The sequence below is a fragment of the Puma concolor genome, chromosome E3, assembly GCF_028749965.1.
Source record: "Puma concolor isolate L17-30 chromosome E3, mPumCon1.1.hap2, whole genome shotgun sequence".
NCBI lineage: Eukaryota > Metazoa > Chordata > Mammalia > Carnivora > Felidae > Puma > Puma concolor.
In genome coordinates, this window is record NC_141682.1 from 16334290 (window position 1) to 16349168 (window position 14879).

Sequence of the window (14879 nt, forward strand, 5' to 3'; positions counted from 1 at the left end):
TTATGTTCATTGCAGGAAATTTCAAAAAACTCAAAAAAGTATGAGAAACAAAATGGAAATTATCTATAACACCAGTAATGCTTCACATCTATCTGTATTTCTGCGGATACAATATTTTGATCATACTGTATGTACTTTTGCATCCTACTTTTCTTGTTTTTATATTGTGAGAAAAAAAAACCTTTAAATCTTGTCAGCTCCTAAAATATATTTTATTTTTACTATTCTGGGGACTCTGTTGGCAGTATGAAGGCCCATTATTAGGTTGCTTTGTTAAGTATAAAATCAGCAAAAAGTAAAAAAAATAGTAATTTTAAGAATCAGGTAACTGTACAAACAATTTTATCTAGACCAGGTTACTGGGGTCATAAGCCCCCTCTCCTTGCATCTTTATGATCCCACAACACCAACTGGGAGCCCTGAGGCCCTGGTTAGAGGTTTGGGGCTCAGGTGACGGTAGCTGGAGGCCCACGGTCAAGGCTACGGCCGCGGGGTGCACGCCACTAGGCACCGCAGAGACTTCGCCTGGGCTCACGGGCTGTCCGGCTGTTTCCCTGGGTCCCGCTCTGGCCGCAGCCCCGGACCGACCGCCCCGGGCGGGGGAGCAGTCGGACCGGGGAGGACAAGGCGGCGGGGCGGGCGCAGAGCCAGGGACCTCTGCCTTTCAGGACGGGGGCTGGAGGCTCGGGGTCCCTCTCCCCTGAGGGCCCACCCCCATCCCCGCCGCGGCCCTGTGGCCAGCAGACAGTGGCGTCCCTGCGGCCCCAGAACTCCTCCGGACCGGGCACTCGCCCTCAACCAAAATGGCGCGGGAGGCCTCAGGTGGGGCACGTGACTTCGCGCACCGCCCCGTCCGCCTCCAGCGCCGCTCCGAGCCGGTCGGTAAGCGGCTGGCTGTGAGCTGCCACGCGCGAAGCATGCTCCGGGGGCCGGCGGCGGTCTGGGCGGCGCTCGGCCCGCTGCTTTGGGCCTGCGGGCTGGCGCTGCGGGGCGGGATGCTCTACCCCCGGGAGAGCCCGTCGCGGGAGCGCAAGGAGCTGAACGGCCTCTGGAGCTTCCGCGCCGACTTCTCCGAGAACCGGCGCCAGGGCTTCGAGCAGCAGTGGTACCGGACGCCGCTGCGCGAGGTGCGGGCCCAGCGGGGGAGGTGGGCAGGGAGCCTTCCTCTGAGGTCTCGGAGCTGTCGGCCAGGAGGAGGTTAAAGCTGGACGGCTTTGGAGGCGTGGGATCAGACGACGGGGAGAGAGACTGCGAGGGAGGAAACGGGTGGAGGGCCGGCCCGGACGTCCGGGGGGCGGCGGGGCAGGCCTCTGCTCCAGCCCGGTTCGGTAATACTGGCTGAGCCGGACAGGCTCGCGGCGCTGGCACCAAGCTCGGGGGCGGGAGGACAGGAGGTGTAGGCGTCTTGGCACCAGCCCTGCCCTGGCGCGAAGGACCTGGGATTCTGAGGTTCAGAGAGAGGACGGGGCTTGGCACCCACCCGGCCAAGGACTCCTCCCCGGCTCTCCCCTCTGACTTGGGTGGTGTCGGCGGGAAGTGGTGCTGGGCCTGTGTGCCCACTGGTCCTCTCTTCTCTCCTAGATCCTCTTTTGTCAGTCTTTGCCATCCGTTCCTCAGGGGAGGAAGAACTGGGTGCCGGGCTTGTGCCCCACTCACAGTTTCCTCAGCAGAGCAGCCCCTGCCCCCACCAGCTTCCTCCCCGGGGCAGTCGGTTGTCTTCCTCTTAGGGTCTGGTCTGAACAGATCCTCTTGCCCCTGCCTGGGTTGTGGGCTGGGCTCGCCCTTGTCCACAGACTGCCCTGAGAAGGAGCTGGCTGCCCCCCAGCCCCAGACACAAACCATGCTAGCAGGAGGATCTCTTACCAAGTTATACATCCATTCAACGTTTTTTGAGTCTCTTACATGCAGGGCTGTGCCAGACCCTGGGATACAGCTGTGAGGGACAGAGGAAATCCCACAGACAGGACGTCAGGAAGGTCTTCCCCAGGCTGCTTACAGGCTCACTGAGCTGTCCTGCTGGTGCCTAGCCTTCTACTGGAGATGTTCAGGGGATGCCCTGTCAGGCTTAGGGTCACCCAGTTCTGCCAGGTTGTCAGAAGGCAGTATCCCATGGGCCCCCAAAGGCCTTCCCTGACCATCCCTGCCACCCTCCACACTCTCTTCATAGAGCCGATCACCTGACAGCGGAAGCCTTGCTCACGGTTTTATTCCTAGCACCCAGAACAGCATTGTAGGTATTCACTGCACACCGTTGATCGAGTGACTGAGTGACCGCTGTCTGCTTCGTGGAGTTGTGTGAATTAAATGAGCTCCATAAACGGCATCAGTCAGTTGCTGGCAAAGAATAAGAATGGTGGGGTGGCCTGGAATCCCGGGGCCCAGGGGAAGTCATCTTACCCAGCCTTCTTCCTGCAGGCCAGGTGGCTGGGGGACGTGGCCCCTGGGGAAGGGGGTTGCCTGGGTCCTGGTCCTCGATTCCTAGGTGGTCCGGACCTGATCCCAGCCCTTCTTTCCTCAGTCGGGCCCCACCCTGGACATGCCGGTTCCCTCCAGCTTCAATGACGTGGGCCAGGATAGGCAGCTGCGCAGCTTTGTCGGCTGGGTGTGGTACGAGCGGGAGGCGACCCTGCCCCAGCGGTGGACTCAGGACCTGGGCACCAGAGTGGTGCTGAGGATTGGCAGTGCCCACTACTATGCCATTGTGGTGAGTACAACAAGCATCGGGCAGGGCGAGTGGTCAGGTGCAGTTGCCGAGCAGCCTGGGGCTGCCTTGGGGTGTGTGGTTCCCAGGGGTCACCTGACAGCCTGCCTCCTGGGGTGGACTGGGGGGGGGGGGTACACCCATATTCCACACTGGGGTTGGTGCCCTGGGTCGGGGGAAGGTTGCCTGATCTGTTCAGCTGGAGCTTCATTCCTCCATTCCTGAGGCAGGGGGTGGCTGGCGGGGCCCTGAGCCCCCACATACGACACTTCTGTGTGAGGGAGTGCCTGCGATGGCCACCCTGACTTGCTGTTCCCTCCCCGTATCTCTCTGTCTGCAGTGGGTGAATGGGGTCCACGTGGCAGAGCATGAAGGGGGCCATCTCCCCTTCGAGGCTGACATCAGCAAGCTGGTACAGAGTGGGCCCCTGGCCTCTTGCCGCATTACCATTGCCATCAACAACACGCTCACCCCCCACACTCTGCCGCCAGGGACCATCCTCTACCAGACGGATACCTCCAAGTGAGCGGCACCCTGCTCCCCCCTCCACCCCACTCCCCACCCTGCCGACTGGTCTTCCCACTAGGGGCAGGGTGGCCCTAGCAGAGGTGAGGCCCTGGCTCTGGGAGGCCAGGGAGACATGTGAGCTGAGGTCAGAGTATCAGAGCAAGGTCCAAGTTGGCCATTGTTCTCCCATCCTAGGTACCCCAAGGGTTACTTTGTCCAGAACATAAACTTTGACTTCTTCAACTACGCGGGGCTGCATCGGCCCGTGCTCCTCTACACCACACCTACCACCTACATCGATGACATCACCGTCAGCACCAGCGTGGACCAAGACACTGGTAAGGGCTCCCTGCAGGAACTTCCCTCAGCCAGGCCCCAAGTGGCTCTGCTCCCTGTTTGGAAAGATGCTCCAGGAGAAAGCCTCTGCCGGCATCTCTTCCCCCTCGGGGTTCCCATCCGCCCAAAAAGAGCTGAAATCCAGCCTGTCTGAACTGGCACGGGCAGCAGAAATCATTCATCTGGTCTGACCTCCTTTTGTGAGGGAACGAAGCCCAAGGAGAAGTGGGGCCTGTGTAAAACCATAGCTCAGGGTGAATCGCTTAGGATTCATGAGAATCTGTGTCCCTTCCCACTGTGCTGCCCTCGCCTCATCTCCCCTCACTGCAGGTTGGGCTCCAGAAATAAACGGTTGTTGGCTGAGGACTCCTCAGAGTGGTGGCTGCAGGAGGCTCTCTGTGTGACCCAGATCGTGTCCCTCCCTTTTTGGTCTGATCTTCCTTGTCTCTTGCAGGGCTGGTGGATTACCAGATTTTTGTTGAAGGCGGTGAACACTTTCAACTGGAAGTGCGTCTTCTGGATGAGGAAGGCAAAGTCGTGGCCCAGGGGACAGGGGGTCGGGGCCAGCTGCAGGTGCCCAATGCCCACCTCTGGTGGCCATACCTGATGCATGAGCACCCTGCCTACCTGTACTCATTGGAGGTAACGAGGTCTTTTGCCCCCACCCAGCAGCCTTGGCTTCCAAGGGGGTGCAGGACAGGTAGTCAGGTACACGTGGTCCTCTGAGCTTCCGGTCTGATTTTCTCACCGCTTGGTAGGGAGGCCCAGTTTTGAAGAGCAGGCACCAGGGGCAGGGTGAACGTTCCTCCTTGTTAATGGCAGAAGCTGGGAATTTCTGCATCTCTCTGCGTGCGGCCCCAGACGTTGGCCGTTGTGGTTCACGAGGGGCCTTCCCACTGGAGGGTGGGCTGTGCGGGGCTCAGGCCAGCACGGATGCCTCACACCGGTGCTCGGCTTTCACAGGTGAGGTTGACCGCGCAGACGGCAGCTGGGTCTGTGTCTGACTTCTACACTCTCCCCGTGGGGATTCGCACGGTGGCTGTCACAGAGCACCAGTTCCTCATCAATGGGAAACCTTTCTATTTCCACGGGGTCAACAAGCACGAGGATGCAGATGTGAGTCGTGGCTTCTGGGTTCCTGTGACAGTTGTTGCTCACCACTGCCTTCCGCGTGACCCCTGAAGCAATTGAGGGTGACTCAGAGCAGTGAAGCAAACTGCTTGAAACAGTTGCCGGATGGGGCCTGATGGGGCCTGTCCTTGTTCCAGATTGAGGGCTAATGGGGCGACCCTTCCGGGGCCTGGCTCCAGATGGAAGTGCATCTGGGACAGGGGAGGGAGGATCACTCGACTGTGCTCTCCCCTAGATCCGAGGGAAGGGCTTTGACTGGCCACTGCTGGTGAAAGACTTCAATTTGCTTCGCTGGCTCGGGGCCAACGCCTTCCGCACCAGTCACTACCCCTACGCGGAGGAGGTGATGCAGCTCTGTGACCGCTATGGGATCGTGGTCATCGACGAGAGTCCCGGTGTGGGCATCGTGCTGGTGTGAGTGCCCGCCGCCCTCCCTGCTCGGCCTGCCGGGGGCGCAGGCGCTGACGGCTCCTTTTCCTCCCTCTGCCACAGCGAGAGCTACAGCAACGTGTCTCTGCAGCACCACCTGGAGGTGATGGAGGAGCTGGTGCGCAGGGACAAGAATCACCCGGCTGTTGTGATGTGGTCTGTGGCCAATGAGCCCACTTCCTTCCTGAAACCTGCCGGTTACTACTTCAAGTGAGTGCTCCCTCTGCCCTGGGTGGGGTCAGGGGTGAGACCTCAGCCCTTTGGTCTGGGTCAGCCTTGGGTGGCAGCGCTGAGGTTGGCTCTGGGGCAGGCATGTGCTATGAGAGGCAGCGTCCACTCCCAGCCCAGGTGGGGGTGCCTCCGTACGTGGTCACTGCAGGGCACCAAGTACACACCCACCACTTGTGATTTCAACCCACTGAGCCCCAGTGTCCCTTTTTCGCATCTGAAATGAGATCTAGGGTTAACTTTTTTTTTAAGGTTTATTTATTTTAAGAGAGCGCGTGCAAGTGGGGGAGGGACAGAGAGAGGGAGAGAGAGAGAATCCCAAGCAAGCTCTGCACTGTCACCACGGAGCCTGACAGGGGGTTTGAACTCACAAGCTGTGAGATCATGACCTGAGCTGACACCAAGAGTCACATGCTTAACTGACTGAGCCACCCTGGGCACCCCTGGAGTTAACTTCTGCACAGAGTGACTTAGAGACATAACTTCAGGTTATGAAAAGAACAGTGGCCTGGCCCAACTATGATATAGAGGAGGGTCATTTATATAATTACACGTGAGTGCATGAGCCAACTCCCCAGAAGAGCCAGTGAAGGGGTCAGACGCTTGCACTTAGATGTGGAACCGCCTGAGAACGCAGCTACAGATGCTGACAGTGGGGGCATCGTTTTGGTGACTGATGCCACCGGCGGTGTTTCCTTCACTGCTGTGCATTTATGAAGTGGTGGCTCACTCTAGGTAAAGTTCCAAGCCAAACCAAGTGTAGTCTTCTCTCAATTTTTATGTTATCTCCATTCCTGGGAAATTTAGTGCATGTTACACCTGCAAAAACCACTTGGTGATGCTTTGGGTTCATCTCTGTAAAGTGGCTTTATGAAACTGGATTATGTAGGCACATGATTATAAACAGGTTTTTCAATGACATGCACGTTCTGACTGTTTTAAGTTACATTATTAGACAGGATCAGCCCATCTTTTGTTCACGGTCCCATTCACTAAATGCCAGTAGGCTTCCGCCACCCTGGCATTACAGTGGACAGAAACCACACCTACGGGTGGTTTCCAGCGGTGGGAGGGTCTACTACCTCAGGGTGGGGGTGGTCCTTGGTTCCTTGTCTTTCTTACAATCATGCAGTTGTAACTTGGCCCACAGAGGGGGATCACTTCGCTTGGCTATAGAGGCAGCAGAGGCCATTCAGTGTCGTGGAGTGCTGTGAGCTGAGCCGTGGGTACAAGATGCGGGGCTCTGAGCAGCAGGCCCACTGGGCAAAGCTCTGAACGTGCAGCCTGGTGCCTTGGGGCACAGGCCTGTGTGAGCCAGGGCTGGGGAGACAGAAGTTTGTCGTGGAGCAGAAAGCGCAGGTGTCCGAGAACGGGTGCCTGCAAGCTTTTCTGGGAGGTGGAGAGAAGGTGATGCATGATCGTTGGTGCAGTAGGGAGGTGGCCAGGGAATGGCTGGAGCTGCCTGGGCATCAGGAGCTCAGCGAGGCTTCAAAGCTTCCCGGAGGCACGCAGGTTGTTTCAGAGTGTGGCTCTGGGACTCGAGGTGAAGGGTGCTGCTCTGGCTTGAGGAACCGCAGCCCTCGTGTGAGGAGAGCAGGGTGGGAAGAGTGTCGTGGAGAAGGAAGCCAGCTGTGGGGACGGGTTGCAGAGGAGCAAGCTTGACCAGTGAACGGAGTGACCTGTGCTGAGGTGGCCTGTGACGGGTCCCCAGGCTGAGCCCCAAGCGCAGGCTGGGCCCTCTGTTGGGAGCCTCTTTCCGCAGCTCCTCCTTGGTGAATGACATGAAATGCTGTTTCTTCTGAGTATGGGGATGACTCTCCAGTGTCAGTTAAGTGCCCTGCTATTGTCTCCCAGAGCCCTGTACCTCCCACTTGTAATGGCAGCATAGCGTTTCCCCGTGCAAATGTCTGGTCCCACTGCTCCTGTTCCAGTCTCCAGTGAGTGCCCGGTGCACACACAGCCCGCCTCCTCACACACATCCTCTACTCGTTAAATTAACGTCCACGTTGGTCCACGCCCCACCCGTTCCCTGTTTTCAAGAGGTTTTTCCGAGATTCCGGCAGCACCCAGCCCAGCCCAGCCCAAGGACCCCAGCTGTGAGGGTGGCCTTCCCTCTGTGGGGGTGGGATTTGGGGAGCGAGAAGGAAAGAGGCCAAGGAACGTGATCTAAGGCTAGAAGACCGTGTTTGCCTACCGAAAGGAGTCTTCAAGGTCGGGAGGGAGGAAGGGTTTTGTCTTTAGTTTTTGGCTGCGAGACAGGGTGGAGAGAGAGAGAGAGAGAGAGAGAGAGACGGCTGTATGAGGGCCCTTCCCAGACTGATGAGCCTGTGTCTTCTGCCCTCTGTGGACAGGACGCTGATTGCTCACACCAAAGCCTTGGATCCCTCCCGGCCCGTGACCTTTGTGACCAACTCCAACTATGAAGCAGACCTGGGGGTGAGCCTGGGGGTCTCTGTGCCACTTCTCTTCCCTGCCTGTCCTCTCGCCTTGCTCTGATCCTTGCTAACACAGGCTGCTGGGAGGAGCCCTGAGCAGCCGGTCCAGACGCGTCCCTGGATGGTCTTCAGGTTAAAGATAACTAGCTGCTTGTTTGCCCAGCAGTATGGCTTCTCAGTCCAAGGAGGCTGGGCACAGGGAGGTTTCGTGCGTTCTCAGGTCAGAGTCAGGGTTTGATGCTCCGCGGTTTAGTATGCTTTTAAAGTGGCACAGGTTTAAGGGAGCTTAAAGTTGTCACTGTCCAGTGTTTCTCAAACCCAGCTGGTTGTCAGAACCACTCAGAGAAGCTCTTTGAAAGTACAGACACCTAGATGCTGATCTAAGAAGTCCAGGCTGGCAATCTGAGTTTTTAAAAAGGGAACCCCTGACTGGACTCGAAGGGTCAGACAGGCTCACTTGGCTGGCTGGACCACACACATCCCTCCCCACCCCCTGGTGCAGCAGCCCCTCGGAAACTATGTGCAGGGTTACACTGAGGCTGTAGATAGAACATGGCAGCAAGAGAATGTGTCTTCACCAGAGAACTGAAGGCCAGTCCTTAAAAGGAAAGCACTACAGAAAGAGAAAACATCTGCAGAAAGAATGGAGGAGAGAACGCAATGTACAAAATGAACTGGGAACACTCCTTTTAACATGAGCGTCCAAAGGCTCGTAGCCCTGGTGTTTCCCTTGCCATCTTTTGAGAACAGCCCCTTCAAAGAAGCATAAAGACTGTGCCCAAACACCAGCATGGCACAGGCAGGCACGGATGTCCTCAGAGCCCAAGTGGCATATCCTCGTTCTCGTCTTCTGTGTGGATGGGGCAGCCAGTGCCTGGGCCACAGAGGGTTGCCAGGCTCACCTGGTGGGATGTGTGATCCATGTGCAAGTGTCCACCTGCGGGCACTTCCCCAGCTCCCTCTTTCTGCCCGCTGCTTTCAGCCACAGTTTGGAAAGGGGCTCGGTCGCTTGGGAAGGTCGGACCACATCAGCCCCAGTACAGGCTTTCGAGACTGGCTTGTGTTCTGGTGATGGGAGAGGCCGGACAGTTGGCTGGCCTAGCCCTTGCCACTCAGTCCTGAGCACCGCACTGTGTAGACATGAAGGGTCCAACGCATCATTGCCACTGCCCTCCTAGGAGGGAAGTTTTCGGCCACTCTGTGGCCCCAGCACCAGCTCACAAACGACATGGTTCACCAAGACCTTTGTGGGGAAAAAAACCGCCTCTGTCCTTCAGTTGGGAACATTTCCCAGGTAAGGGAAGCCCAGTGACAGGAGCGCCACCGCCCCGGGCTGGCACCGCAGCCGGCTCATGGGGCGTCTGCTCTACTGCTCAGTCTCTCCAGAGCCCAGCTACAGCCAGGTCAAGAGCGTCAGCCCAGGATTATAGACTTGCCTTATTCAGGTCACTTCTATGTCTGCTACACGTGGGAGCACCTAGATCATTTTCTGCAGCCCCCTGTTGCCTCCTGTGCCGGAAGAGCCCCCTGAGTTTGTGAGCCCTAATGCTCTTACCGTCTTTTGGTTCGTGAACAAGTTTAATGCTCTCATCCTAGGCGCCGTATGTGGACGTCATCTGTGTGAATAGTTACTACTCTTGGTATCATGACTATGGTCACATGGAGGTGATTCAGCTGCAGCTGGCAACCCAGTTTGAGAACTGGTATAGGACCTATCAGAAACCAATAATCCAGAGCGAGTACGGAGCAGACACCATTGCAGGGTTTCATCAGGTAAGTGGTGTAGAACATCATTTATTTTTTCACTCTCGGACATTTCCCCAAGCTGGAAATGTGCTCCTCTCCTACCCGTCACTTGTCCTGATGATCTCCATGCAGTGCTGGCTCACACCAGCCTGTCCTCCACACTCGCGGCTGCCGGACTCGGGCCTCCGCCTCGCTTGCTTGGTCCTCCTTACTGGCCTTGTTTCCAAAGAGCCTCCCCTAGCTGCCCGAATGGTCTCCTGAGCAAATCCGAATCTTGGGAGCCTCGTCATTGGCTTCCCCTGACCCCCACGCTAAAGCCCCAGTCTCTGGCCGGGGCAGTCAACGTCCTTTGCTCTCTGCCCTCTCCCAGGTCGTCCTCCTCTGCTTTCACTCCTGGGCTGTTTTCACTGTGCTTGTTGGCTTCCTGCTCTGGTGTGGGCTGTTCCGTCTGCCTGGAATGCCCACGTTAGCACCACATTCACTGACTACGGGATTCTTACTGTTCTCATCTCAGCTTAGACATCCCCTCTTTGGTGAGGTTTACCCCGCCTGCCCTAGGCAGAGGAAACTGCTCCTTCTGCCTGGTCTTGGTGTCAGCGTTTCTCACTGGGTGCCATCATTATCTCTTTGGCCCCCTCCCTGACCAGACTGTGGGCTCCAAGAGAGGGACTGAATCCTATGTATCAGTGCTTCCCAAGCCCTCAGCAGTGTCCGGCCCTCAGTGGGTGCTAAATAATAATTGTTAAGGAAATGAATGAAATCTTGGAGCAAGGTTATTTTTTTTTTTCTGTTTATTTTTTATTTTTGAGAGAGAGAGAGAGAGAGAGAGAGAGAGAAAGGGAAAGGATCTGAAGCAGGCTCTGCACTGACAGCAGAGAGCCTGATGCGGGACTTGAACTCACGAACTATGAGATCATGACCTGAGCTGAAGTCAGACGCTCGGCCAACTGAGCCACCCAGGCGTCCCCGAGGAAGATTTAATCACTAGCTTTTCTCTCTCTCTCTCTCTCTCTCTCTCTCTTTTTTATTCATTTCCTTCCCAAAGATATGATGCTTTATCTTGGGGATTTTTTTCATGTGGGTTCTTGAAGCACAGCCAGCCCCTCATCCCTACCCAGCTTCCTTACACTCAACTGTCACAAGTACCACATTCCTTGTTGACACATTTTTTAAAAAATTTTTTTGTAATGTTTATTTTTGAGAGAGAGACAGAGACAGAGTGTGAGTCGGGGAGGGACAGAGAGAGAGAGAGAGAGAGAGAGAGGAAGACATAGACTCTGAAGCAGGCTCCAGGCTCTGAGCTGTTAGCACAGAGCCCAACACAGGGCTCGAACCCATAAACCATGAGATCATGACCTGAGCTGAAGTTGGACGCTTAACTGAGCCACCCAGGTGCCCGACACACCTTTCTTAATATGCTTATCCTTGGTATGTTGAACAGCTACCTCTATGTGCTATATTATTCTGTTCATACCCTTAAATTCATCTTGCTTACACAGAATGCCACTTTACAAACTGGTAAAGTAAGGGAAAATAGCTTATGAAGACAGTGTATATGTACATCAGTTCTCTGTTTTTGAAAAGGTAACCAACTCTGAATGTTTAAGAAACTCAGTCTAGATCTATTGCTGATAGGACCCTTTGCAGTGATGGAATGTTTCTGCATTGTCCAAGAGGGTAGCCACCAGCCACATGTGACTCTTGAGGACTTGAAATATGACTAGTTATGACTGAGTTGACTTAGTTTAATTCGGTTTTAAGAATTAGACAATGCGGTTGTCTAATGGGTTGTTTCCATTAAAACAAAGTAAGAACATCTACATATACAACTTTGGAACTGGAACAAAACCTGGCTCAGTTGTACCGTTACATTACCAGTGTGTCCTCAATAGCATTTCTATCCTTCTCTTTGGAAAAGAAAGCCAAGGCCTACAGGGCTTTGTTCTCTTATAAAGTCACTGAAAAGCTCTATCCTTGAACATTTAAGATTTGAGTGCCCCTCAGATTGCTATGGGATGAAAACTGAGACCATCCCAAGAACCTCTAAAAGGTCATTATATCTTAGTACACAGCACACAGGCGCTCTTCACCAGGTACTGAACGAGTCCACAGACGTGGCCTCTGCCTTCGTTCGTCAGGATGCTTCTCACCTGTCAGGTCCTTGACGTCTCCTCAAGGGAGCTTTGCGTGGCCCTTCTCAGCCCCACCGCTAACCACCCCCTGGCTCTGGCTCTGGCTCTGGCTTTGCACTCTGCCAGTCACCCCCGTTTACCCTCATTACGCTAACACCTTGAGTCTTTCTTGTCGGAGTATAAAGCCTGCAGGGGCAGGGACACTCGCCTTTCTTGCTTGTCACTTCATCACCAGAGCCTCCATCCATACTAAGTGATTATTTGTCGAATGGACGGATGTACTAAGTAGCAGCTGCTCACCCAGACCAGATACAGAGGAATTCGAGTTGAGTTCAAGTGAGTCACACTATTTCTCAAATCGTCAGCTGGCAGCTACTTAAAATGTGAGTTTTAAATTTATTATCTGAAGACTCATTTTTACTTCCAGTGTAGCTCAGCTTTCAGGCTGCACCGGTGAATAGAGATGGAATATAAAATATCAAACTCTGCTTAGAAATAAAGCAGTTCCTAATTAAGGTTCCTTAAACAATCCCTTTTCTTTACTCTGGGCTATGCCACAGCCTGGCTGTATCTCCACCCGCGCCCGAGTCCTGCAGTCACTGCAGCCCACCGTGGAGACGGGTATTTTGGTCACGTCACATGGATCTTTATTTTTATCTACCATTTACAATTCTGCCAGTTCTGCCTCTTAACTTCACTCTTTGCCTTGAATTCCAGGACCCACCTCTGATGTTCAGCGAGGAATACCAGAAAGGTCTGCTGGAGCAGTATCATTTGGTTCTGGATCAAAAACGCAAAGAATACGTGGTCGGAGAGCTCATCTGGAACTTTGCCGATTTTATGACTAACCAGTGTAAGTGGCAGTTGGGTTTGCGGAGTGTACTGTTCCTCATTTTTTCAGGTTGGCCTTTTAGTTCAGGACATTTGTTTGTAAGAGCAGTGGAAACGAGGGGGAAAGCTCTAATCAGTGTAGGCTACGTGAGGATTTCCTAGTTTGGCAAGCAGCAATCACTTGCCTGCTTCCCAGATCATTTCATGGTAAAAAAGCAAACGGAGGATGTATTATCTTGAGGCAAAAATGACCAACTTGCCTCTGTCTGTTTCACAACAGTGTGTGGAAAAAGTGGACCTAGCGTTGGATTCACGTGTGGGCTACACTTATTATTCCAGAGTACGGTACAAAGCCCGGGAAACTTAGTATGTTTTGGTGTGTTTTACATCGTTCACTTGTAGGAGGCAGGTTTACCAAATGCAAGTGTCAAAGTGTTTGGAATGTGGGAGGGTCTGAAAGTCTTCGGAGAGAATACCGTCTGCATTCTTTCTCAAGCAGGGAGACGTGAGGGCCACTTCAGTGCCATTCATCGTGGATCCCATTTCTTTCTATACCTGTAGGTGTTACTGGTTTCTTGATATCCCATAAACTTAGCATAGCGATTTGGGGAGGTAAGGAAGGATTTGGTGGTAGTGGGATTTACAACCTATTATTCACAGGGAAAGACGAGTCTTTGGAAGGCGAAAGTTTAATGAAAAATTAGAATGGAAAGAGGAAGGTAGAGTAAAAGGAACAAGAACTCAAGCCTCTCTCTGGCAAGTGAGATTGACGGCTCCTGAAGTCTGGTTTCGTGAATGGATGCGCTGGCTCTGTGTAGTAAGAAATTAGCTGTGTGACTGTGGACAGACGATCTGACCCTGTCACAAGCCTGTAAGTGGGGATGAGCCCCCTGCGGGTCGATGTAGGAATTCATGTGATAAAGTGCTTGGCCCAGTGCCTGGCATTTGCTTCTCGTGGAAAGACTTTCCCGTTCAACGGAAGCTGTGGTTTCACCTGAGGCGGAGAGAAGGTGTGCTGGGAGCCTGTGGCCCGCTTCGCCTCCTTCCCAGCTTCAGCTGCTGCAGAGCAGCCGACCAGCCGCTGGCAGTTGGAACCCAGCTGGAAGTCTGCCTGAGAGAGCTTTGAAATCTGGTAGATCCCACCGAGGCACCCTTGCCTGGTCAGGACCCCAGCTCCCACTAGGAGAGCCGTCTCTTTAGAAAAGGCCAGGCCTTTCTCAGGGTTGACTCTGTCTCAGTCCCCACTCTCATTACCGGGCAGCTGGGTGCTCATGTTTCTTTTTTTTTTTTTTTTTTTTTTTTCAACGTTTATTTATTTTTGGGACAGAGACAGACAGAGCATGAACGGGGGAGGGGCAGAGAGAGAGGGAGACACAGAATCGGAAACAGGCTCCAGGCTCCGAGCCATCAGCCCAGAGCCTGACGCGGGGCTCGAACTCACGGACCGTGAGATCGTGACCTGGCTGAAGTCGGACGCTTAACCGACTGCGCCACCCAGGCGCCCCTGGGTGCTCATGTTTCAAACCTTATTTTGCAGATAAAAGAAAAATAATTTTAGATTTTCCTCTAAGAGACAACAACAACGAAAATATACCAGGGAGCTGAGCTGTTTGGGGGAGCAGCAGGTTAAATCTTTAGCCTTACATTAAGTGGCCACTTCAGACCAAGCAATCCTAAGTTTTATAGAAAAGGACATTTCTGTTTCGTGCCCAGCTTGTCTCTAGGTTGGTTCCCATTTGGCCCATCAGAAGTCATCTGAAATACCTTTTTGCCTTGTTTTTAGCACCGCAGAGAGTAATGGGGAATAAAAAGGGGATCTTCACGCGCCAGAGACAACCAAAAGGGGCAGCGTTCCTTTTGCGAGAGAGATACTGGAAACTTGCCAATGAAACCAGGTATCCCTGGTCAGCTGTGAAGTCACAGTGTTTGGAAAACAGCCCATTTACTCTTTAAAGCAAGAACTACCTCTGCCGACAAGAGCAGGTAGCAGCCCCTCCTCCACAAGTAAGGGGCGACTTCCACAGCAGTCCTGGACTGTGCATGGCCGACTGGGAAGTTTCTGGCCCGGATTTTGTACTAATTTACCAGAAGGGAATGTCAGAGGTGCAAATAAAAGCTTTCGTAGTGTGGGAATAAAGAGTTGTCTTAAAAGTGACCATCCATAAATGCGATGATCTATATTGCTGGAAAGCATCTGAAATTCTTATGTGTTAGGCTGTTTTCACAAACTTAGCTGTGTACGGACTCTTGCGAAACTTGCTTCCACACTCACACCACGGCCGGAGTTGCTGGGTGCAGACGGCACTTCCGTAGGACTAGCCTGGCAGCCCTCAGGCCCCAGGGCCTGTGCAGCGAACCAGGCGCGTGAGGAAAAGACGACTGCTTCTTCAGCTCCACAGATGA

General features: G+C 53.9%; 1 protein-coding gene across 1 annotated transcript; it reads left to right on the top strand.

Moving 5' to 3' along the window:
- Window positions 1-855: 855 nt before the first annotated feature.
- GUSB (glucuronidase beta) lies at window positions 856-14631 on the top strand. Its single transcript, XM_025923299.2, has 12 exons — window positions 856-1127; window positions 2519-2704; window positions 3042-3223; window positions 3404-3546; window positions 3999-4186; window positions 4508-4660; window positions 4911-5089; window positions 5168-5314; window positions 7684-7768; window positions 9364-9540; window positions 12363-12498; window positions 14260-14631. The coding sequence occupies exons 1-12, from the start codon at window positions 918-920 to the stop codon at window positions 14427-14429; spliced, it is 1956 nt and encodes a 651-aa protein (XP_025779084.1). The 5' UTR covers window positions 856-917; the 3' UTR covers window positions 14430-14631.
- Window positions 14632-14879: the final 248 nt, after the last annotated feature.